We start from the raw sequence: 26,446 nt of genomic DNA, 5'->3' as shown, positions 1-26,446 counted from the left end.
ATGCCTGCTTGCGTGATAAAAATAAAACCACTTCACCCACCGCCGAAATGCAGCCACTCGGGGTGTGAAATATGGGGCTTATCGAACAGCCGTGAGGAGCAGCTCTCGGGGGGGAGGCTCCTGTCCCTCCTGACATTGCAAAGGGGCAGCTGGAGACAGGTGGAATTTAATCATCTTGGTAAGTAAGCATTGGACTTGGAAGCAGGAACGGGGAAGACAACCGGTCCCCAGGCTCCCAGGACACCCTCAAGCCTCCCTGGGACAGAGCTGGTCCTGCCAGAGGAGACAGTACCATCTCAAGGGGAATGTGGGTCCCTCAGCACAAACCCCTTCACATGTACCCCCGAACCTCGCTCCCTGAGAACCAGCCTCCAGCCTTCTGTTCTCCTAAACCCAGTGTTTACCAGGTACCACGTTTTTCTTTTCAAGGAAGCTGTCAGGAGGCTTCAGTGATCTAAATATCTTGGAGTAAGGACGAGCATCTTTCCCGTCGGGCCACTCAAGGCAGTCCTAGTTAAGAAAGGTATTGGTCTGGAGCATCTTCTGTGGCCATCCTTCTGTGGCCTCCCAAAGGTACCTTGATTCTGTTGTGACCGCTGAGGCTGAGCCTTGCTCTAGAGTTAGACTTCTGGCCCCTCCCACCTTGCTTCCCTCCCTCCCCTTGTACTTCACCCTTCTTGCCACCATACTCTAAATTCTCTGGGCAGAGCACAGAGAAGGCACCTAACACAGACTCTCTGAGCTAGGGGCCTCTAAAGCTGAGCCTTGGGCGCGAGTGGGAGTTAGCCCGCCTACAGGGTGTGCGGGGGTACAGGGAGACAGGGTAAGGGGGATGGGGGAGAAGGGGGTGGGGAGGAGGAAAGGGGGAAAGGGTGTTTCCGGCAGAAGGAATAGCATGTATAAAGCCCTAGAGTTAAGAGTGTAATGAGCACTAAGAATTGCAGAGTCGGGCGCAGAGTAGAGACAAAGGCCCTGTAAGCTATTCCAGGGGTGTTGGTTTTGCTCTGCAGGCCATGAGGAGCCAGTGAAGGACTTTAAGGGGGCTGTCCCAACCAGCCGGTAGCCCTTGGTGTGCCCAGGTGAGCTGGGGCGTGGAGAGATGGGGGTCATGCTTTACATGCAGAATAAAGGTCGGGCAACCATGCGGAGGTCCGATCGGAGGAGATGCAGCTGTCTTTCTTTTAGTGGAGCCTGCGTGGGGTGAGGCCTGGGGGCACAGCAGGAGACAGGGGACTGATAGCCATCTGGGAAGGAAGAAGCTGGGGAAGAGGAGCCGACCGATGGGTGCATGACTCTGATGGCAAAGGGGCCTGGTGAGCAGATACGGGGTGGGTGGCCCTGACTTTGGCTTTCAGGTGTCTTAGCCGCATACCAGCCCCTGCCCACTGGGAGTTCCTCAAGGGCACAGACTGTGTCCTTGTGTATCTGTATCTTCATGTGTTTCCCATGGTCCATTACCCATTAACGTCCCTTTTAATGGACAGATAGCTTTGAGGGTTGAGGGGGCTTTCCATTTGTGCTTTCCAGTGTTCTCTAATTCCAGGGAAATACTCCAGCCAGATTTACCAGCTGCCTCTTTGTAGGGTCACCCTCTTGCCAGGGTAAACGGAAAGGGGAGACAGGATGCTGGGCACGGGCAGGAGACAGGCGGCACAGGAAGGCAGGGAGGGGAGACCGAGCCAGGTGACCGGTGAGTGGGCTGGGGGTTTCGTGGGATCGTTTCCTCGGTCAGGAGTTGGGGCGAGAGGCAGGGAGGAAGGGGAAGGGCATCTCCACAGAGATGTAGATGAGATGATGAGAAAGGTCCCTCTGGGGGTTGGGAAGGGACTGGTCAGTGTAGAGAGATCAGCTGCCAAGAGTCACAGCATCTCAAAATGGGCAGATGTAATCAGGTCATTTTGTTCAATGCAGGTTTTTAGAGCAGGTTTCATTGTTCCTTGGCTATCCCTTGGCACGTATGGGCTTCTGCGATATGCGAAGACCCTGCCTAACCTCAGAGCTCCTCCTCCCCACACCCCCCTGGTCCCCACTTTCTTAGATCACCTGCTGCTCCGTGGGAGGCAAGCTCCACCACGTGTCTGGACAGCTATGCGCACATGGCTCTGCCTCAAACGTTTTTCTCTAACTCTTAGTTATCGTCCAAAGCTTCAGGGGTCACCTCCTCCAGAAAGCCAGTCTCCCATGTCCTAGTTCAGTGCCTGGTCTCTGCTCCATCAAAGGCACAGGAAGGGAGAGGTGAAGAAGGAAGGTGGAGGTGGGTTTATATCCAGGTAAGACATCCTCTGTCAGGGGCCTGGGGGAGTGAGCCCGGCTTACAAATGGGGACTCTGAAGCCCAGAGAAATGAAATTGGCTTTCCATACTATACACCAAATTGGGATTTTCTCAAAGGTTTAGGGACCTAGAAACTCAAGACAGAAAGCAGGCTGATGGCGAGAAGAGGAAAGTCATCAGTTTTTATCAGACGGCTTTGTAATTCACCAGAGCACTTTCGTTAAAATACCTTTGTACTCGCAGCTGAAGGACTAGTCTGGCTAACTGGGCCTTCCTTCTTTGCTTCCTGGCCCCTTTAAAACCATGTGACCCAGGCCTGAGCAGGGTAGCATTGGAGGTGCCAAGGGGCAAAGTAAAATGCTTATGTTATGACCTGGGAAAACAAGACACACAAGTGAATCACCTGGAGAGACACTACTTCACTGTGTAGTACAGACCACATGCACCTCCAACAGAGAGAATGCAGGGAGCTACAATCTTGCTTTGGGTCTCAATTTCCTCATCTATAGTACTATGGACCCATCACACAGTTATGACTAACTAGAGAGTTTAAGTGTGTGTGTCCTCTGACAGTGTGCCTCACTGTGATTACATCAAAGCTTAGCAAATTGGTGAAATGGGAAGCTGATTCGTTTTACAGAATATAGGCCCTCAAACTTAAAGGTTGTAAAAATAGAACAAATCTCATATTAGATGGCGCCACCTGTTGTCTGTGGGTGGTATTGCAGTTTGGCAAGGAAAAGAGCAAAGGGGCTGCTCTAAGGGTGACCTCAGAAGATCCCGTGTCCAACTTGACAGCGTGGAGTCAAGAGTCCAAAGGCAGGAATAGACTGACTGATGCTGTAGAATGTCATAGAAGAGAAGTGAATTGTGGATCCAGATCTCACGGATCTTTTCCTGTGGTTCATGGTCACTGCAACCGTAGGCTGAGTCCCTTGAGATCTTGACCCTGGAGTCTTCATCCACCCTTCTCTGATGCAGAGTGCAGGAAGCTAAGGATGCGAAAAAGGAACCGCAGCGTGGGGGTAATTATAGCATTGTGCGGCTGCCTCTGTGGGTGATCATTGTTATAGCTAATATTTATTGAAAGCTTACACCATTTAAAGCATTGTCTTATTTAATCAGTTGGTACTCATCCCCATCCCCATCTTATAGAGGCAGAAATCAAGGCACAGGGAGGTTAAATAATGTGTTCGAGTTCTTACAGCAATTCCTCCGCTCTTCCCTCCTTTCCTCCCTCCTTCCTTCTGTCCCTGCCTCCCTTCTTCCTTCCCCCATCCCTCCAACCTTCCTTTCCTCCTTCCCTTCTTCCTTCCCTCCCTCCTTCCCTCCCTGCATCCCTCTTTCTCCCCTCCTTTTTCCTTCCTTATATCCATTCGACAGTCATTTTCTTGAGTGTCAAACCTGAGATTTGGGTCTAGGCAGGCCAACTTTAGAGCCCATGCTTCTAGCCGCTGTGCCTGACTGACTACCTTTGTTGGCACTAACTATTACTCATACCTGTTAGTCTGGGTCTCTCATACTTAGCAAATTCAATGACACAGGAAAAAGTCAAATCTTGCTGATGTTTTCTAATCTTGATTCATCTATCCACTCCCCATCCATGTGCTCATCCACCCATCAGTCCTTTCTCTAATTCATCTGTCTACACACCCACCCACCGTCAACCATCCATCCATCCACCATCTACCCATCCACCCACCCATTCACCCAGCCATTTATCTCCTCAATAATTTTTCCATCCATCCATCCAGCCATCCATCCATCCAACCATCCATTCTCTCACCCATCCATCTTTCCATTCATCTATTCTTCCTCCCTTCCATCTATCTATCCAACACCTTCTGGAGTGTAATGCAGAGATGAATCAGCTGTGGTTCTCATCCTCATGTTGGTTATAGTCCCAGAAACACGTAAAAGCAATGCAACCTTAGGCAAGGAGCTTCACTTCTGTGCCTCTGTTTCTTTGTCTTATTCTGTTGGGGTTCAAAACAGAACCTGCTCTTAGGGTTATGGACAAGTTTCAGTAAATTAGTTCAGGCAAAACACTTCGAACAGAGCCTGGCACATAGTAAGCCCTCAATGAATGCCATCAGTTGGCAGTGGTTGTTGTTCTTTGCATGATCATGATTATGATTGTGATTATGATTATGATCGCTGCTACCACTATTACTAGGGTAATCCAGGAGGCTTGTCCAGGGCCAGAGCAGCATCTCCATCCAGCCCATGATCACCACAGCTCTTGCTTATGAGATGTTAATAGGTATTTATGCAAAGAGAGTTCTGAGGCCAAACAGTTTGGGTTTCAAGGAAATAAAACTGAAAAGCTCTGCAGGATTCCTCATAGCCTTTAATATGCTCATGTGAATTGTAAATCTCCAAGAAGTGGGGGGGGGTGACCTAATATGCAGCATTTCAAGAAATGTTTATTGCAAACTTGCAGAACAAATGATGGGGGGACCCAGTATTGGCCTGTTTCTCTCTGCCTGAGCTGGTCCCTGGGGCTGCATTTCCTGTCCTTGCTCCTTCACCTGGCCCAGCTCCTGTCTCTGGGCTTGTGTTGCTGCAGCCATTCAGTAGCCCACAGCGTCAGATTCCCCATGGAAACGCACTGGGGTCCTCCATGGGAAGGCCTGCTGGAGGAGGAGCTTGAGAGTTCAGGTGGGGCTGAGGTCCATTAAGGACGCAGCGGTGGACTTAATTCCAAGCAGCTGACTCCGTATCGATTTGGGTCACTGGTGTCAAGGCGTCACTTTCAGTCGTGTTTAATTTAAACAAACAATAAAAAACTCGGTCCTGTCTGAGATGCAGCCTGATGGATGTTTAATTCCCAGCACGGAGTGGCAGAGGGCAAGGTAGGAAGGAGCCGGAGGACTGCATGAGTGTGTGGCGGGGAGAGGCGAGGGGTGAGCAGGGGAAGAGAGAGAGAATGTATGGATCTCGGGGTGGAGCCTGGGGAAGGCCCCCAGTGGGCCCCAAAATCCAGCATCCCTCTACCTTGGCCACTTCAAGTCATTCTTTTCACTTCTGAGACTCAGTTTACTTATCTGTACATTGGGCATAAATAAAGTTGCCACAGAGGGCTCTTACGAGGGATGAGGGAGGTGAAACACGCCGGGCTCGGGCGAGTTTTGTTTTTGTATCTCATTTCCCAACCAAATCCTGGCTGGAGGGGCGGGCGGGGGGGGGAGGATGCACATGTATGCCTGCACAGGTCCCATGCGCCTGTTCCCTGCGCCTGTCTCATGCACCTGTCCCGGGTGCCTGTCCTGTGCGTATGTGTGCGGCTTGGCCCAGAAAGACTTTTCAGAGCTCTGGCCTCTCCCTGGGTTCCAATCTGGCTCTAGAACGAGTGTGTTGTAAGGGACAAGTTCCTTAGCCCGCCTGTGCCTCACGTTCCTCATCTGTAGAATACAAATAAGGACAGTACCCACCTTGTATGTTACTATGAAGAGTCTTATACTCATTGATTACTATAACGGTGCCTGGGTAGGAGAGGCCCTCACATAGATAATTACCACTCTCACTATTAGTATCAAAAGCCATAGGGTGTCCCCCAACCCAGCAGAGCCCATCCCCTTGGAAGCCAGGCTGGGGGAGGTAATGATATGCCATATTCCTCCCCTCTCCTGGAAATAAACATGCCAGAGGTCACAGAGGGGTGTCTTTGACCTCTGGGGGTGTTCCTTAGGGTCCGGAGAAGAGGAATTTGCTTTGTGCTGTGGTGCCCTCTGTTGGGAGAGCCTAGCTCAGTAACCATGGACCGAGGGAGGTGGGGGCAGACAGCCACAACTCTGGCTGCCAGGAGGTCCGGGGCTCCTCCTCCACCCCACGCCCAGGGAGGAGGCATGTCCCGCCCGGACCCATGGGTCTGAGTGCCGGGACTGGAAAGTGGAGGCCCCCCATGGTAGCCAATCCACCAGGAGTCAGGAACAGAGGGATGGTAAGCAAGTTAAAAGCCTGTGGCTGCCCCGGGTGACCTTTCCTTTGGCTAAGTCACCCTGTGCCCTCTGCCTACTGTGCCTCCCGGTGCTTCGGATATGCCTTTCTCTTCAGCAGAAGGAAAGGCACCGAAGCTGTGCTTATGAAACAGGAGCTGGAGGAGTGGGCTTCCCCAGGAGACGGTGTGCAGAGTAGCAGTATTATGACAAACAATTACCATATGGTAATAAACACACACTTTTCCACCCTGCCCCTTTGGGAAAACCAACTGTGCACCTGGGCAGGTTGCCCTCTCTCTCAACACACCATCTAGGGGGCTGTTGGTTCTTTGAAAAGATTCACTGCCCTAGGATGCCTGCTAGGCTAAGTGCCAGCCTCGTGCCCAAGGAGCTGAGGAATAGAGTGTATAGGACAAAGTAACCTGTCTCCATCCATCCATCCATCCATCCATCTATCCATCCATCCATCCACTCATCCATCCATCCATCCATCCATCCATCCATCCATCCATCCATCCACCCACCCATCCATCCATCCATCCATCCACCCATCCATCCACCCATCCACCCATCCATCCATCCGCCCACCCACTCATCCATCCATCCATCCATCCATCCATCCATCCATCCATCCATCCACCCACTCATCCATCCATCCATCCATCCATCCACCCACCCACTCATCCATCCATCCATCCATCCATCCATCCATCCATCCACCATCCATCCATCTATCCATTCATCCATCCATCCATCCATCCATCCATCCATCCATCCATCCATCTATCCATCCACCCACCCACTCATCCATCCATCCATCCATCCATCCATCCATCCATCCATCCACCCACCCACTCATCCATCCATCCATCCATCCATCCACCCATCCACCCATCTATCCATCCATCCACCCACCCATCCACCCACCCATCCATCCATCCACCCATCCACCCATCCATCCATCCATCCACCCATCCATCCACCCATCCACCCATCCACCCATCCACCCATCCACCCATCCACCCATCCACCCATCCACCCATCCACCCATCCATCCATCCATCCACCCATCCACCCACCCACCCATCCATCCATCCACCCATCCATCCATCCATCCATCCACCCACCCACCCACCCACCCACCCACCCACCCACCCATCCACCCACCCACCCACCCACCCACCCATCCATCCATCCATCCATCCATCCATCCATCCATCCATCCACCCACCCACCCATCCATCCATCTATCCATCCACCCATCCATCCCTCCATCCAACAAATATTTATTCTGGGCCTACTATGTGCCAGGCACTGGCCAGGAAGACTTACGATCATAATACAAGGTGATGTTACAAGAGAGTGGGGATGATTTGGAAGTCTGGTGCTGAGGGAGGGTTCATGGAGATCTCCCCCACCCTGTCCCGGCCCAAACCTGGGCCCTAGGAGGCAACCCTCCCTTGGCTATTGGGCTTCCTTCCTCCTTGCTAGCGACTTTAGAGCCCCTTCCTGCTGCTCCCTGAGGATTTCTCTCCCAGCTGGTACTGACCAAGGCTGGGAGGAGGCATCACGGGGGCGGGGGGGAGGGGCGGAGGGGCTGAAGTCCCATCCACGCTTGGATTTCCTCTCTAATGGCTGGGCTACGGTAGTGCAGACAGGAAGCCTCGCCTATGCAGGCATTCACCTGGCATTGCCTATCCACCTGCCTGGCAGCTCTCTGATTGGCAGCTGGGCCAGCAGAGTAGGAATGCCCACACAGTGATGCCTGACATTTGCCGGCAGAACTCAGACCAGCATGCCTACGTGAGGGTCCTCCCAGCTTGCCGCTCCTCCCCAGCCCGGAAGGCTCTTCCATGGAGGGCTTAGCACCTGGGATGGATTCGGTTCTGCTGGCCCTTTTCTTGGCCAGAGGTGGGAAGGTGGGGGGTAGGGAGAAAGTAGTCAGGGACTGTGCCCCATGACGTGGCTGGGTCAGCCCAAAGGGAGGGTGTGGGGGAGAGGTGACCTCAAGCTGACCCTCAGCAACTTGGAGAAGGAGAGACCTGGGTGGGTGGGGGCGAAGTGGAGCAAAGAACAGCAGCCAAAGGGAGAAGGGCCTAAGACTTTAACACTGGAGCCACATCCGGCCCAATCAGCCTGGCAGCCAATTAGTCTGATTCAAAAAAAAAAAAAAAAATACCCACGTAGGGACAAACTGTAATCAAACACCTATTTATAAGGGTTTATTACGATCATTATTATTATTTTACTGAGAGGATCATTCTAAAGCCTGTCAGGTGAATGTATGCTTTCAGATCTTCATAAATGCAAATCGCTCCTTCCCCTGGGTGGGTGGGCATGAGCTACAGCAAGGCTGCCTAGGGAAGCCCTGTTGTGAGGCTTCCAGAGGGCAGATGGAGGGAGCAGCTCCCCGCCATGGGGTATCTCTGCACAAGACTGGCCAAGAGACAGCTTAGCAACCACCTATCTGACTCCCTGCACCCCCTGAAAGGCCCCTGGAGAGGCAACTGGCTACATACCCATTGCCCATCCAGGTAAACAGGGTAAAAGCCCTTAGGCAGCAATCTGACAGAGCTGGAAATTTTCCACAGAGAAGGAAGCTGGGATTTCTCAATAGAATGTCCTAGAAAGAACACTGGGTCAAGAGCCCAGAGGCCTGGATTCTGAGCCCAGTGCTGCCCCTGTCTGTGATGGTCTTTCTGGGCATCAGCTTGCGGGTGGGGGGAGGCGGGGAATTCCCTGCCAGGTGTGAAGTTCCATGCTCTGAACCCCACCTAATCTCCTCCCACCCCCAGCCCACCCCAAGGACTGGAGTACCTCTCCCCTCCCACGGGACCTCAAGGCTCACCGCCAGGCCTGAGGCTCAGTGGTGTGTGGTGTGTGGTGTGTGTGTGTGTGTGTGTGTGTGCGTGCGTGTGTGTGTGCGTGTGTGTGTGCGTGTGTGTGTAATGAGATACAAGTCCCAAACCTCATTCCTCAGGCCTGGGGAAAAAGTGTCAGGCCTGCCAAAAAGGTGAAAATGTGGTCTCTGCCAGGAGGAAACAACCAGTTCCTTAACCATTCCTGGCCAGATTCAAGAATGTGGCTATTCTTGGAAGAAAGGACAAAACATAACATTTTTGTCGGTACCTGGGGGAAGCCATCCATAATTTGGGAAGTTTCATAAGACTGATGCCCCTAATCCTTCCCACTAAGAGCATTAAGAGGTGCAAGGCCAGTTCTGGGGGCCACACCCTGCCTGCTCTGCTCCACGGAAGGCATCGCTTGCTCATAAGGGAGGCTGCCTCCCTCCATCAGGCTGGGGGTGGGGGGTGTGACCCCAGGGAAGGGATTAGGTGGAGGGGATCAGACGGAGCTGGCTTCTGGGGGACAGGGGTGCTCGGTCAGCTGGGGATGGGTGGCGAAGCAAAGGAAGGGAGAGTTGTGAGGAGGGGAACCTGGGGGAAGGAGAGAGGGTGGGAGGCAGGGAGGAGGGGGAGGGGGGTCGGGAGGGGGTGAGCTCTCCTTCTCCCTGCAATAAATCGGCTTAGCGGACGAGAGCCGAACAGCCCAGAAAGGATTAAAGAAAAGTCTGTATAATACAGCGGAGAGCGCGGCGAGGGGAGGGCGGGAGGGAGGGGGGCGGGGAGAGGGGGAGGGGCGGAGGGAGGGCGCGGGGAGGGGGGCGCTCGCGCAGCCGGGAGAGGCGAGCGCGAGGCACACAGCGAGGTTCGGCTCCAAACTCCGGCGCTGCCGCCGATCCGACTCCGGGCCGCGGTGGGCGCTGCGCGCAGCCGGGGAGCCGGGAGCCGCGGCGCGCCCGGAGCACGGCCGGAGGGCAGGGTCGCGGCGCCCCGCGGAGCCCGAGCAGAGTCGAGCCCGGCGCCCCGGCGGCCCGGCCGCGGGCGGCATGGGGGCGCCCCCGCGGCGCCCGGCGCTGCCCGCCACCGTCTCGGCCGGCGGCCGGAGGCAGGAGTGCGCCTGAGCCCATGGCGAGGGGACCCGCCGCCTCCGCCACCGCCTCCGCCACCGCCCCGCCACCGCCGCCAGCTCCCGGGCACCATGCGAGCCGCCCCGAGCCTCCGCGGCGGCGTCTGCCTGCTGCTCGCCGCGATCCTGGACCTGGCGCGCGGTGAGTGCGCGGGCGCCCGGCCGGAGCCCGGGTGGGGGACGCGCGCGGGGGGCGGGCCGCCGGGGAAGGGCGCGGGCCCGGGGAGCCCGGAGAGGCTCGGGGTGAGAGCACGGGTCCTGGCGTGGGGGTCCGCGCAGTCGCTCGGCTCGGCGACGGAGGGAGGAGGTCTCCTCTGGAGAGAGCGCTCGCGGGTCTGTGCCAGGGTGTGTGTATGTGTGTGTGTGTGTGTGTGTGTGTGTGTGTGTGTACGAGCGTGTGCCTTTGTTGCGTCTACGGGTGAGGGTGTCCGGGAAGGAGCTGTGTGCGCAGAGGGTGCGGGAGTGTATTTAGAGATGTGAGTGTGCAGATGGAGTGTTTGAGTGTCTATGTCAGTTCCACGGAGAAGGTGTGCGTGTGAGAAAGAGTGAGCCAGAGTGTTTGGGGCTGTGAGCGGGTGCCCGCTTCTCGGTGAGGTGTGAAGTGTGAGAGCTTGTGTCATTGTATGTGTGAGCGTGTTGAAGGGTGGTGAGTATGTGAGGTGTGGCGTTTCTCGCGGGTCCCAAGTGTGCGAGTCTCTTCAGGGGTGTGTGGCAGCGGATGACTATTGCTGTGTGGGGGGAGTGTGTGTGCATAGGAGGGGGGAATGTGACACTTGGGCAGGAGTGTGCGTGGATCAGGGTGTGGGGGTTGTGTTGCTTCGTGGGCCGGGAGTGTGTGTGCGTGCGATGGAGCGTGGGGTTTTAGTGTAGAGGGAGGTATGGATGCGTCTGGGGGCAGAGGAGGTGTGAGCAGCCGTGTGTGTGTCCCGCATGGACTTGGTCCCAGCCAGGCTGAACCAGCTGGGAGGAGGTGGAAGCTGAGCGGGGTCCCCAGAGCAAGCAGCGGTGGCTCCTCAGCTCCAGGGTCCAGGGCTCCCGGCCGCCTCGGTGCCTCGCGACCGGCGCCGCCGCCTGGTGGGTCTTAAGTGGTGCCAGAGCTTATCCTGGCGACCCAGGCACCTTTCGGGCAGTGAGCCCACACCTGGGCTACGAGCCCAGCGGGACGGAGGCGGGACCAGCAAAGAGCCGAGGGCGCGGAGACCAGAGGGTCCTTGTCCGCGATTCCTCGCTGAGTCTAGTGCCAACCCTGGGTGCCTAGAACCAGCCCCTCTGGAGTCACAGCCTGGCTCCGCGGTGAGGAGGGTGCCAAAAAGTAGCCATTGTGGCCAGTAAGATCTTAGCCCCTAGCCCAACTGAGTGATGAAGGTAGGGGGTCAACTCTGTCCTGCCGTTTGCCTTTCCCTACCTGGAGGTGCCTCACCAGTCTCTGAGAGTGCCTGCCAGGCAGGGGTGCCTCCCTAAAATAACCCCGCCCCGGAGTCCTTGGAGAGTGCTGGGTCTGCAGATGGGAGAAGCTGCAGAATTTGAGCCTAAATGGTGGTCTTGCTGGCAGAGGGCGGGGGAGGGGTTGTGTAACCCAGAAGAAATGTCAGCCCCATACTTTGTCCCCCTACCCTTGGAGCAAGAGACTTTCCAAAGTGGATCAGAATCTCCCCCAACTTTGGGGTGAGGGCTCCCTCCGTCGGATGCCTCTAGAGGGAAATGTTATCTGGGAGGGGGGGTCCCGGTTCCAGCGCTGGGCACCGGGCTTTGTTGAAAGGCACTGGAGCCCTCACCTGGACACTGCAGGGAGAAAGGACTGGGAGTTGGGGGCAGGAGGGGAGCACCCTTCCCCCCACCCACCCACCCAGAATGTGCAGAATAGACGCGGTGGGGTTGGCGACTGACGGTTAAAGCTACGCTGGGAAGCCCGGCTCGGTCAGGACCCCACCCTGAGAGCTCTCCCCAGAGCCCGCGAGCGGCGTTCTTTGGGCTGCAGGGCTGCGGAGAGCTGACCTGGCGTCCCAGAGCCTCCGCCCCTCTTGCCCGCCCCTGCAGGCGGCGGCGGCGGGGGGGCTCCGGCTCGGGCTCGGGCTCGGGCGCCGGGGGTGAGCCTGTTTGGGCCGGGGGAACCGGCGTGGCCTTGAGCTCCTCTGCCCACGGTGAAGAAAGAGCGCCGACCCGGATCACGGAGGGGAAACTTTCCGAGCCTGGGGCGGAGGCAGGTGTTCTGAGCCACCTGGGGGCCCTCTTCTCCGCAGAGGAAGAGAGAGTGCTTGAGGATGGGGTCCCTCCTTCCCCCTTCCAAGTCTGTGCCCACGAGGGGGCGGGGGTACGAAAAGGGTCAGCAGGAGATGCCAGAGGCCGGCTTGCCGGAGGAGGGCGCCCTTCCAGGATATGACCAAGAGCTGTGCACCTGGCAGTTGGCTTAGCCGGGCCACCTGCCAGGGGCTGCCTGGGAGGGAGGAGAGGGTAGAATCCAGGGCAGGCATTCCGAAACATGCCTGCCAGTTGGCGGGAGGGGGAGGGGGGCGATGGCGATCACTACCATGTAGAGGCATGGCTCTCGTGCCCTCGCCTGTTGTGCCCCTAAGGGTCGCAGACAAAGGGGCTCAACTTTGGAGAGGTGGGTCTGTGCACTGGGAGAAAGGACTCCGCTGCACACAGGATTGGCTGGGCCATAAGTTTCTGCCCCTAACTCACCCTCCCCAGTATCTGACTCTGCTGCAGTGGAGAAACCCACATTTCTCTCTTCTGCCAGATCACCCAGGAGCGCCCTGAGGCGTTTTCAAGTCTTTGGGCTCCAAATTCCCCTGCCTGGGCACTTCTGGGAAGCAAGTCCTTCCTGCAGTTGAGCCTGTGCAGTGGCCCGGCAGAGAGGGCACCGGCGATGGGGGGGGGGGGGGGCGGGCAGGGTGGAGGTAGGGGAGAGAGTGGTTCTTGGCCCTGACTCCTTTGGCCATGGGAAATTCTCGAAGAGTAGTGGTGGGGGGGGGCAAGCCCGGTTAGGGCGAGCCAAAGGCCCCAGCCAGTGGCCCTGGCAGTTCCCTCTCCGCAGCCGCGTGTCAGCAGGTGGGTGGGTGGGAGGGCTGGCTCCGCGGAGCGGAGGCCGCCGCAGCACTAAGACTGCGGGGGCTGTACGCTCCCGAGCTGCTGTGCCGACTTTTAAGTATTTATCCTTCCTCCCCACCCCCACCCCACGCCCAGGGCGCGGGGCGGGGGCTCGAGCTCCGCTGGGTTCCTTCTCACGGCCCCTCCATCCCCCCGCCCACCCCTCCCGGCGCCGCACCGCTCAGCGATGGGCCGAGCCCAGAGCCAGTTGCTCCGCCCCTGCTCCCCCAGCCGCCCTGCCCCCAGCCTGGCCACACCCCCAGCCCTAAACCCCACCCCTTTCCCACCCCAGCCGCAAACTCGAGTTTTTCCTGAGAGGTTGAACTAGTTTTTGCTTTTTAAGTCCAGAGAATGTTCGAGCTGGAAGCGACTTCCGCGATCACTTATTCAGTGGTTCCGAAACTACTTTTTAGCAGGAGGACCCTTTTAGAGTTGGAACTCTAGATGATCACCTCCCCCCAAAATCCAAATGCCTTGGGCAAGATGGCAGGCACAAAAGGAGAGCTGCCTGGGTTCCTGCGGGTGATGAGACTCCACTACGAACGATCCTTATACACAAGTCTCCTGAAACAGTCTGAGATTGCTTCTTTCCTGATATCTGGCAGGGATTCTGGTTTTTCAATAGTCCCGATTGTGTGGATCAGCTGCAGTGTGTCATGCACGTGCTGGCCGCTTCCCAGGCCTCATGCAGCTGCAAGATGGGCTTAAGCTCCTCTTTTCACAGACTAGGAAACTGAGGCTCAGAGTTTTACGGTTGGTTAGTGACAGGAGTAGTGGCTCCTTCCAGCTCCCTGTCTGGCCCAGCCCCAAGCGCTCTCTTTCCTTCAAACGTTCCCTCTATGGGGCTCAGAGAATCCCTAGGGCAGGGGCAGGCAGGCTACCAGTGATGCCTTAGATTGGCCTGGCTACCCCGGCTTTCCAGAACATCTGCCTCACGCACAACTGAGGCAGTTGAAGTGACTTCCTCAGGTTTCTGGATTATAGCAGTCCTGACTTGGAAGGTGGAAGCCAAATAAAGAGCCGAACAAAGAAGAAACTGGTTAGTTCTGTTAACTGGGTTTCCTGGCACCCATGTAGGTGTCTGATCTGGCTTCCCACCCTCCCCCCTGTGTAGGTGTCTAACCTGGCTTACCACCCTACCCACCTCTGCAACATCTCCAGACCAAGCACAGTGCTAAGCACTGGGAACATGACCTTGAACATGGTGGGGGAGTCCCTGCCTTTACAGTGTTTACCGCCTAGTGGAAAATTGATTCTTCACTTAGCGGGAGGAAGGGGCTGTATCTCCAACCCTAATTGAACTCTCACTGCTTTGTCGTTCTTGTCTCATTTAATCCTGACAACCACACTGACAGGTAAAACTAGCCCTCTTTTGCTGGTGAGGGAACTGAGGCTCGCAGAGGTTAAGTGACTTGTCCAAGGCCACCCGATCAGTAAGTGGTGAGCAGAGATGCGGACGAGGGCTGACTCTTGCTCTCTGTGCCCTGGTGTCTCCCAGTGGCGATGGCACTCAGGCACTTCCTTGGCTCCAGCCCCACGGACCGCTTAGAGTGTGCAATTCTCTGGATGCACGCTGGATGTTTTACTCCTTCCAAACCCTCACAGAGATAGAATTATCCAGTGCGTGCTTCTGCCCAGGTGTGAGAAGGGGTTGTCTCCGAAAGCCCTCCTCATTGTCAAGACAATGAATGGGCATCTGATGTGGGCGGGGCACGTCAGAGAAGAGGGAGACTTCCATCCTCATCCCAGTGGGGTGAGAGGTTGGGCACGTTCGTGAGAAGACGAATGACAGTCCAGGTGGAAATGTGTTGACACTTGCTAGATGCCAAGTGATTGACATCCCCTACAGGAAGTTCTCGGGGAAGAGTGATTCCTTGGGGGGATCAAGGGGATGCTTTACAGGGGAGGGAGGACTTTAGCTAGACCTTGAAGTAAAGAGAAGACATTAATAAGCTGAGGGCAAGGGAGGAAAATGTGCCAGGAGGGAAACTGGCCTGAACAAAGAGCTGGAGGTGGGACTGTGCCTCGTGGGACCTGCTTAACTCAAGACCAGTCTCCCCAGAGTTTGGTTGAGAACTGGGAGAAACAAGAGTCAATTATGGACAGCTACTATTTATTGCACACCTATGACATGTTCTTTATGCATTAAATGCTCTCAGTAATCTGTGAGGCAGTGTCATTAGCCATGTTTTGCAGATGAAGACAAGAGGCCCGGGATCTTTCTCGCTCTCTCTCTTTTCCTTCTTTTCTTTTCTTTCTTAAATAATGAATGAGGCTCAGGGTCTCTTTTTAAGTGCCACAACTAGGAGTTTCAAACTCATGTCTGAAGCAATCCAGAGACACTGCTGCTCCCAGAGGAGAGGAGAAACTATTTTTTCGTCACTGGGAGGAGGAATACCACAGTCTCCACCACTTGCTAGAGGATGTGCAGGCTTCTGTTTTATTTTTATTTTTTATTTTTTATTTTTTTTTTTCAGCCTTCTGTTTTAAACCACAAATGTCAGCGGGGGCAAAACACACAGCATCACTTCCTAAGGGCTGTCTGCCTTCAGGATGAAGGTCCTGGGAAGGAACAGGGGGATTGAGGTCCCAGAACCCACCTTTATACTTTCAGTGGGGTCCAGTAGCAGGGGGCGGGGCGTGATCACCGAGACCTCCTGACTAGGATGTCATGGATGGAGCAAATAAATCCAACATGCATGGAGATGGAGGTGCACAAAGTAGCAGCCCAAAGGAACAGGAAAGGACATTGCGGCCCCCAGGCAAGGAATCTGATTGACTAGCCATTCCTGTATCCACCAGCCACGTACTAGATTTACGTTGGAGATTGTGCATGCCCACCTCCTTACTGCCTGCCTTCTTGGTAGGTGGCACAGTTAGGTAAGCCACCTCAAGAGGAGCCCACTGGACACTCTCCCTGGGATCTGGATCCAGAGCAGAGGAAGACTGAGAGCCCCTGAAAGGACCCCTTGCCAGTGGGGGCCCCCAAGAAACTGCACTTCTCTGGTTTCCTGAGGCTAGTAATGACGGGACCTACCCTACTCCCCAGGGTGTTCATAGGCTGGAACGAGTCATTACATGCAAAACTCTTTGCTCAGTCCTGCTTGCTCTGCTGATGACCAATATTAATGGTGGTTATGCCGGAGTTGCTGCACTTCAAACTGCATGGGTCCTCCCAGCGGCTGGGGCTTCCACTTGTCCTTGTGTTCCAGAAACTTCCATGTTCCACTAGTTACTTTTTTGGGGCTTGAGCTGTCCAGAGTTGGCTTCTGCTGTTTGCAAAACAAGGACCCCATTGATACCCTCCCGAGGCACGATGAGCCTCAGAATTGCCAGTAATGTCTGGGATGGCTCCTGGTCTGCGAGCTGGGGCTGATTGATCCCACCACCTGCCCCCTGACTTCCCTGGGAGGTCCAAGGCATTGGCACTGCTCCTCCCCAACAACCGAGTGTAGATGCAAGTTGTTTTCTCCCAGTGAGATGCGGGAATGGAGCCAGTCTTGCCGTGAACCTCCGATCCCCTGCCCTGGGAAGCCCCATGAAGGCAGGGCCCTGGCTGGATCTGCTCGCTGGTGAATCTTCCCCATAAAAATCATGGTGGGTGCTCAGTCAAGCTTGGCTGTTTAGGTCATAAACCATCTTTGGCCTTCAGACATGGGTGTCCTGGTTTAGAAGAGACTTTCTACAGAAACATGTATGGAAAGGTTTACAGCATGTGGAATTTGGGCTGGATTCACAGATGAACTTTCCATTGGCAAAGTTCTGCTCCTGGAACTACACTCTTGTTCTCTCAGGTAATCAAAACGACACAGACGCTGGCTCTAGACCTCGTCCCTACCGGCTGGTAGTCCCCGAGAGCTGACCCAGGGCTTCCACACCTGGCATGTCATCGAGCCCTCACATAAGACACAGAGGCAACTACTATCTTGCCCATCGAGCAGGGAAACTGAGGCATGGGGAGGTGAAGAGAGGGGGGTGGGACATGGCTAGAGTGGAATCTGGGTTTGGTGGCTGTGTGCCCAGCCTTCCATCCCTCCCCCCACCAGCCCACAGGGGTCTGGAATGGGACAGGCCAGCTCCCAGGAGCTTACAGGCCAGTAAACTGACCAAAAAGCATGCTCTGTGAACTGGATGTTGTTGTAGCCACTTTGCTGATGTGAGCTCCTGCCTCCTCCACTGCTATCCAGAAGGTTGTCACGTCCCCAGTCCATCGGCGAGGATGCTGCTGTGTCTGGGTCACACAGCGGCGAGACCAGAGCCCACCGTCTCTCTGCTCCACAGTCTTGGCCTGCTCAGAGGTTTCTGGCCTTAAACTTCACCTTGTCTGCCCCCTCCCCAACTTCCACACTTTCTTGGCTCAGAGAGGAGACCTCTGCCCTTAGCCAGCATAGCCCCTGACCACATAAACCTCCCTCCAGTTTCTGTCTCCACTTCTCTGCCCTCCATAACCCCTCCCCCGTCCCACTGACTCAGGTGTCCCCTAAGAGTGTTGGTAGCAGCACTTTGGGTAATACTCTGTTAGAAGAACCCTCCTCTGGGGCTGGAGATGCTCAAGGGTTGGTCTCCTTGCTGAACTGAGATCTCTCAAGGGTGGGCATCCCTGCACCCCAGCCTTGGCACAAGGCCTGGCTCTGGGCAGATCCTCAGGATGTCTTTGATGAATGAATGGATGACCCCCCTCCCCCATAGAGCTTGAGTTTCAGTCCAGACACTAGGCCCAGGCCTGTTTCCCGGCCCTGACCAGTTACCTCTGGAAACACTTTCTGGTGTGAGAATGTGCCCATTGTCTAGCACGGCTCACCATCACTCACACTGGCATCCCGGCTGGCATCTGGGGGATGGGCCAGTAGGGGAATGTGGTAAGAAGACCAAAGGGCTTCCTGTTCCCTCTGGCTTCTCCTTGTGGAGAGGGGGCTGTCCTTGACTGGGAATGAGTGGGGGTTTGGGGAAGAATGGACGGAAGGAACCAAGGAAGCAAGGAAGGTAGGAAACATGCTTTGAGCAGCTTCTACGTCTATGTCCAGGCCTGTGCCAACCTTGTTCTACTAAATCAACCCAGAAGCTTTGGGAGGTCATGTTCTCCCCATTGGACAGTTGAGGAACGAGGCTTGGAGAGACCGTGTGATTTGCCTAGGGTCCCACCGCTCGTGATGGGCAGGGGCTGGATTCACACCCAGGCATTGATTGGCACATCGTTTTCCAACTCTGAGTGGATCCCGTTGGTGGCTTGAAACTGACTGTGGTGGGAGATTTACATCACGGAAATGGGCCAACACTCCAGATCAGAGCTCCCCCTAGCCCGGGGCTGGTTGTTAACGTTTGCCTGCACAACACTGGGCAGGCTCATCCGTCCTCAATCACTGTCTCTCTGGACAGCGTGCCGGGGTTAATGGACTTGGGTTTCCATCTGAACTGGGTTTAAGTCCCAGCACGGCCCCATCCTAGTGGAGTATACTGGAGCCGGTCGCTCCCTTTCTGAGTCACGCTTTCTTTGTCTTTTGAAAGTGGAGGGTGTCATGAGACAAATGAGATTCTACCTGGAAGCACCTGGCCGGTAACCTGCCCCTCACCCACGGGCCCCTCCCTTCCTCCTGATGCTCGGGGTGGAGTCTCTCTGATAGGCCACCGGGGCTCACTCTTTCTTCTCCCTCCCCCGGAGGCCGACTGGTGAGCCAAGTCAGGGGATCCAGTCACTTCCGTGAATTGAGCAGTTGCCCTAGCCTCCTGCTGGGCGGGCAGAGATCTCCCTCAAGGAATTTTGGGTTGTTGGCAACCCCACACAGCACGGTCTCATTTGAGAACAAGAAATGATCGTGTATAATAAATGGCCAATACAGAGATACCATGGATAAATCTTTGTGGACTAAAGGAGTGGCCCAGGAAGGTTCTGAGGGATTGAGAGCATCCTGATGGCCAAGGAGGGCGTCCCAGGCAAGGGAAGAGTTTGCACAAGGGCCTGGAGGAGGGAGTCTGTGTGCCGTCTAGGTGAGTGAGGGGTTGGGAGGCAGGAAGGCGGCTGACCCCACCTGAGCATACGGTGCCCGTTGAGAGGCTGGGGATGAGGCCGGTGCTGTTGGCGGAGGCCTGTGTGCCTAGGGCCAGGGTTCTGGATGCGAGCCCAGGGACTGTGGGGAGCAGTTGCAGAGAGGAGTGACATTCCCAGAGCAGTGTTCTAGGAAGATGAATTGGTTTTTCTGGGCCACCTGAAGTTGGAAACTGTTTGGGACCTCCGCTGGGTTATAAATGGTTGTTCTGGGGCGCCCAAAGAGACAACGGCCTAAAGGAAGCAATGCTGTCAATGGGGGCCGTTCATCTTACCCAGAGTGTCCAGACCTGGCAAGGAAGAAAACCAGGCCCCTCCAGGATCACACGGCCCGGAATGGGGCTGATCCAGCCGGAGCATGTACCTTGGGCCTGAACCGAGTGTGATGGGAGTAGCTTTTCCTGGGGAGAAGCTTCTAGATCTCCCGGGGTCTGATCAGGGTTCAGACGCCCTCTCCACCACTCATCCAGCATGTGAACTCAGGGAACTCTTCACTGCTCTCAACCTTGACTTCTCCAGCTGAGCACGCAGCTCGGCATGGTGGCCTGGTGGGGTGGAGCCCGCTGGGCAGGGTAAATCACAGACTGTGGGGACCACGTGCTCGGTGCCCAGCACACAGGAGGCGTGTAAGAAATGGCTGCTACTCTTATGATGATTTCTGCCTTCCCTCCACATCCCTGAGTGCAAAGGGGAAGAAGTACTGGCGAGCCTCGGTGCCCAGCCGAGGGGGTACGTTGTAGGTGTCCCCACGTGGAGCCCCACATGAGTCCGCAGGCTTGGAATTGCAGAGCATCAGAGCCAAAAGGGAGCCGAGAAATTATTTGCACTATCTCCTTCCTCCCATTTTAAGCTGGGGAAACTGAGGTCAGAGAGAAAGGACTCTCTGTCACTGTACACACTGTGCGTGATGTAGGGACAGGCCTTCTCCCTCCACGTTCTGGGGACCATCCCAGGGCTCAGTCAGGTGGGCCCACCACTCTCAGAGCCTTCTGTGGGGAGGTCTCGGGGTCCCCCAGACTTGGGTGGGAATCTTGGCGGCGCTCCAGTGGGAGCGACCCTCCCCCCCCCCGCCCAGCCTCATAAATCACAGGAGCAGCTTGAGGGTCGCCAGGGAGAGGAGCAGCTGAGCCGTTGGGTTTTTTTGTTCCTTTGCCAAGCTGTTCTCTTTGCCCTTTTGTTTCTTTCTGCAGAGGCACTCCTGCCCCTCTGATGGGGTTGTTTGTCACTAGTCGTTGGTGACTCCATTATGTCCCCAGCGTCATTTCTTCCTCCCCTCTCCGTAGTGCTGCCCCAGAGGAAGGCGTCCATCACGGGCTGCCCTGGCATCGTGCTGGGCTGGTGGGGAGGGACCGAGCGGGGGCTTGGGGGGCACTGGCAGGGGGCAGACCAGCTGGCGGGACCCAGGGGTGAATGGCATCCTCATCAAGAGCTGGTGCTCGCTGCCCGGGCATGCAGCTTGTTGTCAAGAGGGCGTTCGGGCCGCACAAATAGCCCAAGGCCAGGTGCCTGGTTCTGCAGACACAGGTGACAAACTGCGCATCGTCACCCAGCACCTAATGTCGTGGGCAGGGGCAGAGGGAGCGGGGTGGGGGGCGGGGAGCCACCAAAGCAATCCCATCACAAAGACTTCTTTGTGCGCTGGGGCAGCAGAGGAGTGGGCTGGGGCGCAGCTCGGAGGAGGAGAGGCTGGGGAAGGCGAATTCCTGAAGCCCAGTTGCCCGCCTGAGGAACGGGGTGGGAGGAGAAAGGCAAGCTCCCCCACCCCGGGAAAGGATGCCGGTTGCCTAATGGGGAAGAGTCAGTGGTTCCCAGGACAGTCTGAGTTGCGGAGAGAGCAAGTTCTTGTTGCATGAAGCAGCGGAGTTCGTTCATTCATTCATTCATTCAGTCAGTCAGTCACTGATTCCTTCACCTGTGCAGCCAGTGTTAATTGAATGCTCCCTGGTGGTGAAGCACTGTGCTGTTCTAGAAATCCAGAGCAGACTGAATAGGCAAGTCCTTGCCCTCCTGGGGCTTACAGTCTAGGGCTGTGCTATTCACTATGTGGCCGTGGCCGTGGCCGTGGCCTAGGACTGACATGTACATTACAACTACACAAAGTGTCTCAGCTTTTATTTAACGGAATTAAACAAAATTCAGTTCTGCAGTCCACCCCAGCCACATGTCAAATGCTCAAGAGCCACACGCATCTCCTGATTTGGACAGCACAGACGTAAGCAGGACGTTTTCATCATTAGAGAAAGTTCTACTGGACAGGGTGGGTCCGGGGTGGGCAACGTTCCCCTCCGGGAGGGGCCAAGGACTGCCCGCAGGTAACAAGGAATCGGGGAGGGAGGGTCTTTCCCTGTTTCTTTCTCATCCCGTCCTTCCAGTGGTGCCAAGGAGAAAGCCTCAGGCTGATGATCTCATGTCTTTAATGCCGTCTGTCGCGTGTTAATCTGCCTTTCCAACAAAAACGGGTGTGGGTCAACCAGTGAGCCCAAGAGAGTGAGAGTTGTAGTCAACAGTGTTTTGTTTTCATTGTAATTCTTTTAGTTACCTTCTGTTTAAGGCAAGGGAGGCTGGTTTGCCATTTGGGGCAGTGATTTAAATTCTCTCTTTTTAAAATGGCTTATTTAAGTAAAAAATGAGCCGAGTTAAAGAAAAATGCTAAGTGTGCCGCAGAGCAGGTGGCACACGGATAGGGCCAATCTGTGAAGGTGGCGGGTGTGAATCCCTGCTGTGGAGAAACCCCAGTTCAGATGGAATGACGCAGGCTTTGGAGGCAGATAGAGTAGGGTTCAAGTTTTGGCATCCCGGTGTGTAAGCTCCATGGCTTTGGGACGGGTTTCTTTCCCTCCATAGCATTCAGGTGCCAGCGGGCTCAACCGGAGAGTCTCAGAGGGGGGCTTATTAAGGGGACGGTTTGCATGGGGGTTAGGGTAAGCAGCAGGGGATGGTGCCACCCTGGGCTCGGAGCAGTGGGCGGCTGCTCCCAACCAGAGACTGGAGAGGGCCATGCAGAGAGAGCCTCGGGGAGCTGATGGGGAGCTAGAGGGAGAAATACCGCAACATTTTTACCCTCTTTTTGTCTTTGAGTGTTTTGCTGGTGCTGCCCATTGACCAAACCCCAGGGGGAAGCCCATACAGGGGGGTCTCCCAGGTACAGAGTGGGAGGAGGGTGAGGTGTGCAAACAGCAGGGATCTAGCACCATCTCGCTAAGCCTCAGTTTCCCCATGTATAAAATGGGGATGGTGCTGCTACCTGCCCAACAGAGTTGCTGTAACGAGGGAAGGAACCACGTGTGGTGCTAGTAATGGGTTGCCATTTACATTCATGGCAATAGCAGTAACGCGATGCCTACCCTTGTGCCCAGTCCTACCCTTGTACCCTTGTGCTGATGCTAGATTTTTTTGAGTGAAAAGTAGCATATGAGCATGGGTCCTTAGGAAGGTGGAACCGGCTTTTCAGGAACACATGAACTTGAAGCAGCAGGTAACTTTGGGATCACATGGCCGTTTGCAAAGAGGACCCGCCTGCACTCTCCACTCGCTGCTCGTGTTGACCTTTGCAGTGTGTCACCTGCGCTCTAGACTGCTTGGTGTCCCTCCACCTCCCTGTCCCCTGGTCCATCTCGCTGATTGATTACCCCACCCCAGGGCACACGGATTCGTCATCCTCCAGTCTATTTTCCACCCGATTTCCCACGGAGAGTTTCTTTCCCCTTAGATCCATTTAGATCATCTTTCCTGCCATGCCCACTGGCTCCTACCACATGCAGCCTGGTCCACATCAGTCATGAGCGGGCTCCAAGCTAGCCTCCTTCCAAGTGGAAAGGCAGGTGTTCTCCAATTGCTAGCCTCTCTCCCTGGAGGCTGCTTCCACCCTTGCAGGCGGGGGAGAAGGAGGGGACCGGCGAGTAAGTTAGTCCTTTGGACCGCCAGCTTTTTTTTTTTTTAATAATTTTTTATTGTTATGTTAATCACCATACATTGCATCATTAGTTTTTGATGTAGTGTTCCATGATTCATTGTTTGTGCATAACACCCAGTGCCCCACGCAGAATGTGCCCTCTTTAATACCCATCACCAGACTAACCCATCCCCCCACCCCCCTCCCCTCTAGAACCCTCAGTTTGTTTTTCAGAATCCATCATCTCTAATGGTTCGTCTCCCCCTCCGACTTACTCCCCTTCATTCTTCCCCTCCTGCTATCTTTTTCTTTTTTTTTTCTTAACATATATTGCATTATTTGTTTCAGAAGTACAGATCCGTGATTCATCAGTCTTGTACAATTCACAGTGCTCACCATAGCACATACCCTCCCCAATGTCTATCACCCAGCCACCCCCTCCCTCCCCCTCCCCACCACTCCAGTAACCCTCAGTTTGTTTCCTGAGATTAAGAATTCCTCATATCAGTAAGTGGACCGCCAGCTTTTTATTCTTCACCCAAAAGCTGAGAATGCCACGGCCATTTTTAGCAGCATCTTCTTGGCTGGGGGGAGGGGGGCGGGTTAGCTGGCGGTCAGGGAGTAGCCGGCTTCCAAGACCATAACTCTTTCTTGGGAAAACTTACCCCATCAGCCTCCTCAGCTCACAGATTCTCGGTTGGCTGAGGTGACTTTCCTTATGCCCCTTGATTTTCCTTTATCTGGCTTTTTTTTCCATCTACCTTGACTGTTCAAAATGACTTTGATGGGGACCACTTCCACCAGTTGAAATTCATGAGACGCTTACGCATTTGGTGCTTTGCTGAAATTGCTGTGACAAATACCAGTGGCAATTTCTTCCCTGGCTCATTCTCTAATGTGCTCCGGGCAAGACAGAGTGCCCTGCCCTTCACCAACATGCCATCTGGTGACACTGCCATCCTCCGCCAGCCCTGCGACGACGTGCCCTGCCCCAGTGCAGGTGGGTCTCAGCCCCGCCTGCTGGCTCAGTGGCCGCGCTACCCTCCCGAGGGGGACCAGTTGCTCCCTGAGGATGAACACCCATTGGGACGAACTTCACCAATGGCCCCGTCAGGTCTCAGTTTCCAAGTTGGCCGAAGTGACATTCTCTTGTTCCCCATTTTACCGTAGAAGGAACTAAAACACAGAGAGGTTAAGCCACTTGCTCAGGGTCACACAGCTACTAAGTGGCTGTGCTGTTTTGAATCCAGAATGTCTCACATTTTAACTGCTTTCTATGCTCTTTGTCAGAGATCCCTTCCTTTTGTGATTCCAAGACTCTCCAGGATCCTACACAGCTCTCAGGGGCTCAGGGACCTCAGGGGCTCAGGGACTCCAGTGGCAGCCAGAGCTGGGCCTGGGCCGCATGGCTGCACCACGGTGGAAGGCCACAGGCCCAGCCCCTCCCAACGTTGGCAGGCATGGGGTGGCAGCCCGGTTCTGCTCTGTTGTTTCTGGCCTCGTTATTATTATTATTTCTTTCCAGCATGCTGCTAAAAGCTTCCCGCAGAGAGCATGCATCCCAGCTCTTTAAAATTTTAAGGGCTTTACTTAAACAATGTTATTTCCCTCGGAAAGGAGACAGAAGAAGCATATGTGATGGTTATATTTAGTACAGTGTGTGGGTCTGAGCACACGAGTGTTCAGTGGGCCTGGAGGTGACTAGGGAGGGGTGTGTGTGTGTGTGTGTGTGTGTGTGTGTGTGTGTGTGTGTAGCAGTGGGAAGGTCTGCAGCTGGCCCCCCACCCCTCGGCTTCCAGAAAGCACAGCCTCAGAGAAGCCTATCGTGCAGTGTTTGGGGAAGAGAAAGATGGATGCCACCTGCAGGGAGCCGCTGAGGAGACATAAAGCTGGACAGAGAGCTCTCTCCTCCTGCCATCCTCCTCAGCACTGAAGACACAGTGGTCCTAGCTGCCCTGGGGCCTTTGCACATGCTTTCCCCACCTCTGCTGAAAACCACCTCCTTCTTTGGACTGAGGCCTGTTCATTATTCAGGTATCACCTTGGACATCACTTGATTCATTCATTCCACGAATATTTTTTGTGCACCTACTGTGTTCACAGCACTACAGGGCCCGGGGGCCCTTTGTGACTCATCTTCATGTCCCCTGCGTCCAGCACAGGTCCTGGGGCAGAGCAGGCTTCAGCACGTGTCTCTGGAACTAATGAAAGCCCGTACAGATGCTGTGGGATCTGGAGAGAGGACACAGTTGCCCTCCAGGAGCTGATAACCTTGTTGGAATTCATACCAGAGACACCGTGAAATGCGAGTGAGCCTGTTAGGCCTGGCAGAGCCATACCCGTTTGGGACAGAAAGGGAGAACTCATTCCTTCCTTCCGTTGGAGCATCCATCCATCCGTCTGACAACTTGGGTCCTTACTCTGTTCTGGGCAGGGTGCAAGGCACTGGAGGTGGAGGGGAGGATAGAGAAAGGTAGTACCGAAGCCCGTCCTCCTGGTGCTTAGCTTCTGCAGTGCACGACTAGCACGTGTGTGAGTAGGAATTTTCATGGAAAGGTGGGGAGTGATAACTGCAGTGTGGAAGGGCGAGGCCTGGACACGGTGATGACCACGTGCAGAGGTGCGGGGTCAGGGCGGGCCCGATGACCGAACACCTCCTATGTTCTGGCCCTGTGCAGGCCCTAGGGCTGCAAACTCCCGAGAAGCCTAATCATGGACCGTGGTAAATACTGGCATGGAGAGCCAGCAGATGAGTGGCAGTGACTAGGGGAGGCCCACGATCCGCAGGGGCCACCCTCGGGTTCCAGGAGAAGAGCTGGGCCTTGGAAGGGGGAAGGTGTTAGCTAGGAGTTGGCAGGGTCATGGTTTTCAAACTGGGTTCCTTGGAACCCCAGTGTCCCGCAGAGGTACCCCTGGCACCACTTTGGGAGGCCAGAATGTGGGTCCAAGGGAGAGTCGAGGGGGCCCTTTTCCCCAGATCAAGCCAGGAGCCCTGCTTTGCCAGTTTTGCAGACTGGGTTCTCCTTCTGCTTCTGCTTTCCTTTGAAGGGGGGATTGTGAAAAGGAGTGTTTTGGAGGATGGAGGAGGTTCTGGAGGTTTCCTGTTTAGGTGCAGCCCTCCTTTCACTCTACACATGGGGAAACTGAGGCCAGATGTGCAAGTGACTGGCCCCAAGTCACCCGCAGGAGGGGGCCGTCCCTGGGAGAAAAGCCTCTGCCTTGTGCCTGTCCAAGCTTG

General features: G+C 55.3%; 1 protein-coding gene across 1 annotated transcript in view; it reads left to right on the top strand.

The window, feature by feature from the left end:
* The first annotated feature begins 10,255 nt into the window (after positions 1–10,255).
* Positions 10,256–26,446, top strand: part of IGSF21 (immunoglobin superfamily member 21) — a 234,813-nt gene continuing 218,622 nt past the window's right edge. Inside the window, exon 1 of the mRNA XM_028108599.2 lies at positions 10,256–10,325. Within this exon, the coding sequence (XP_027964400.2) occupies positions 10,256–10,325 (70 nt within the window). The remainder of the gene's footprint in view (positions 10,326–26,446) is intronic.

The sequence above is a fragment of the Eumetopias jubatus genome, unplaced genomic scaffold (genome assembly GCF_037043125.1).
Source record: "Eumetopias jubatus isolate StellerSeaLion01/CBP00866 unplaced genomic scaffold, mEumJub1_p1.0 scaffold_4, whole genome shotgun sequence".
In the NCBI taxonomy this organism is placed as follows: domain Eukaryota; kingdom Metazoa; phylum Chordata; class Mammalia; order Carnivora; family Otariidae; genus Eumetopias; species Eumetopias jubatus.
Note: the sequence above shows the minus strand (reverse complement) of the source record. Positions and strands in the feature narration are given on the sequence as shown.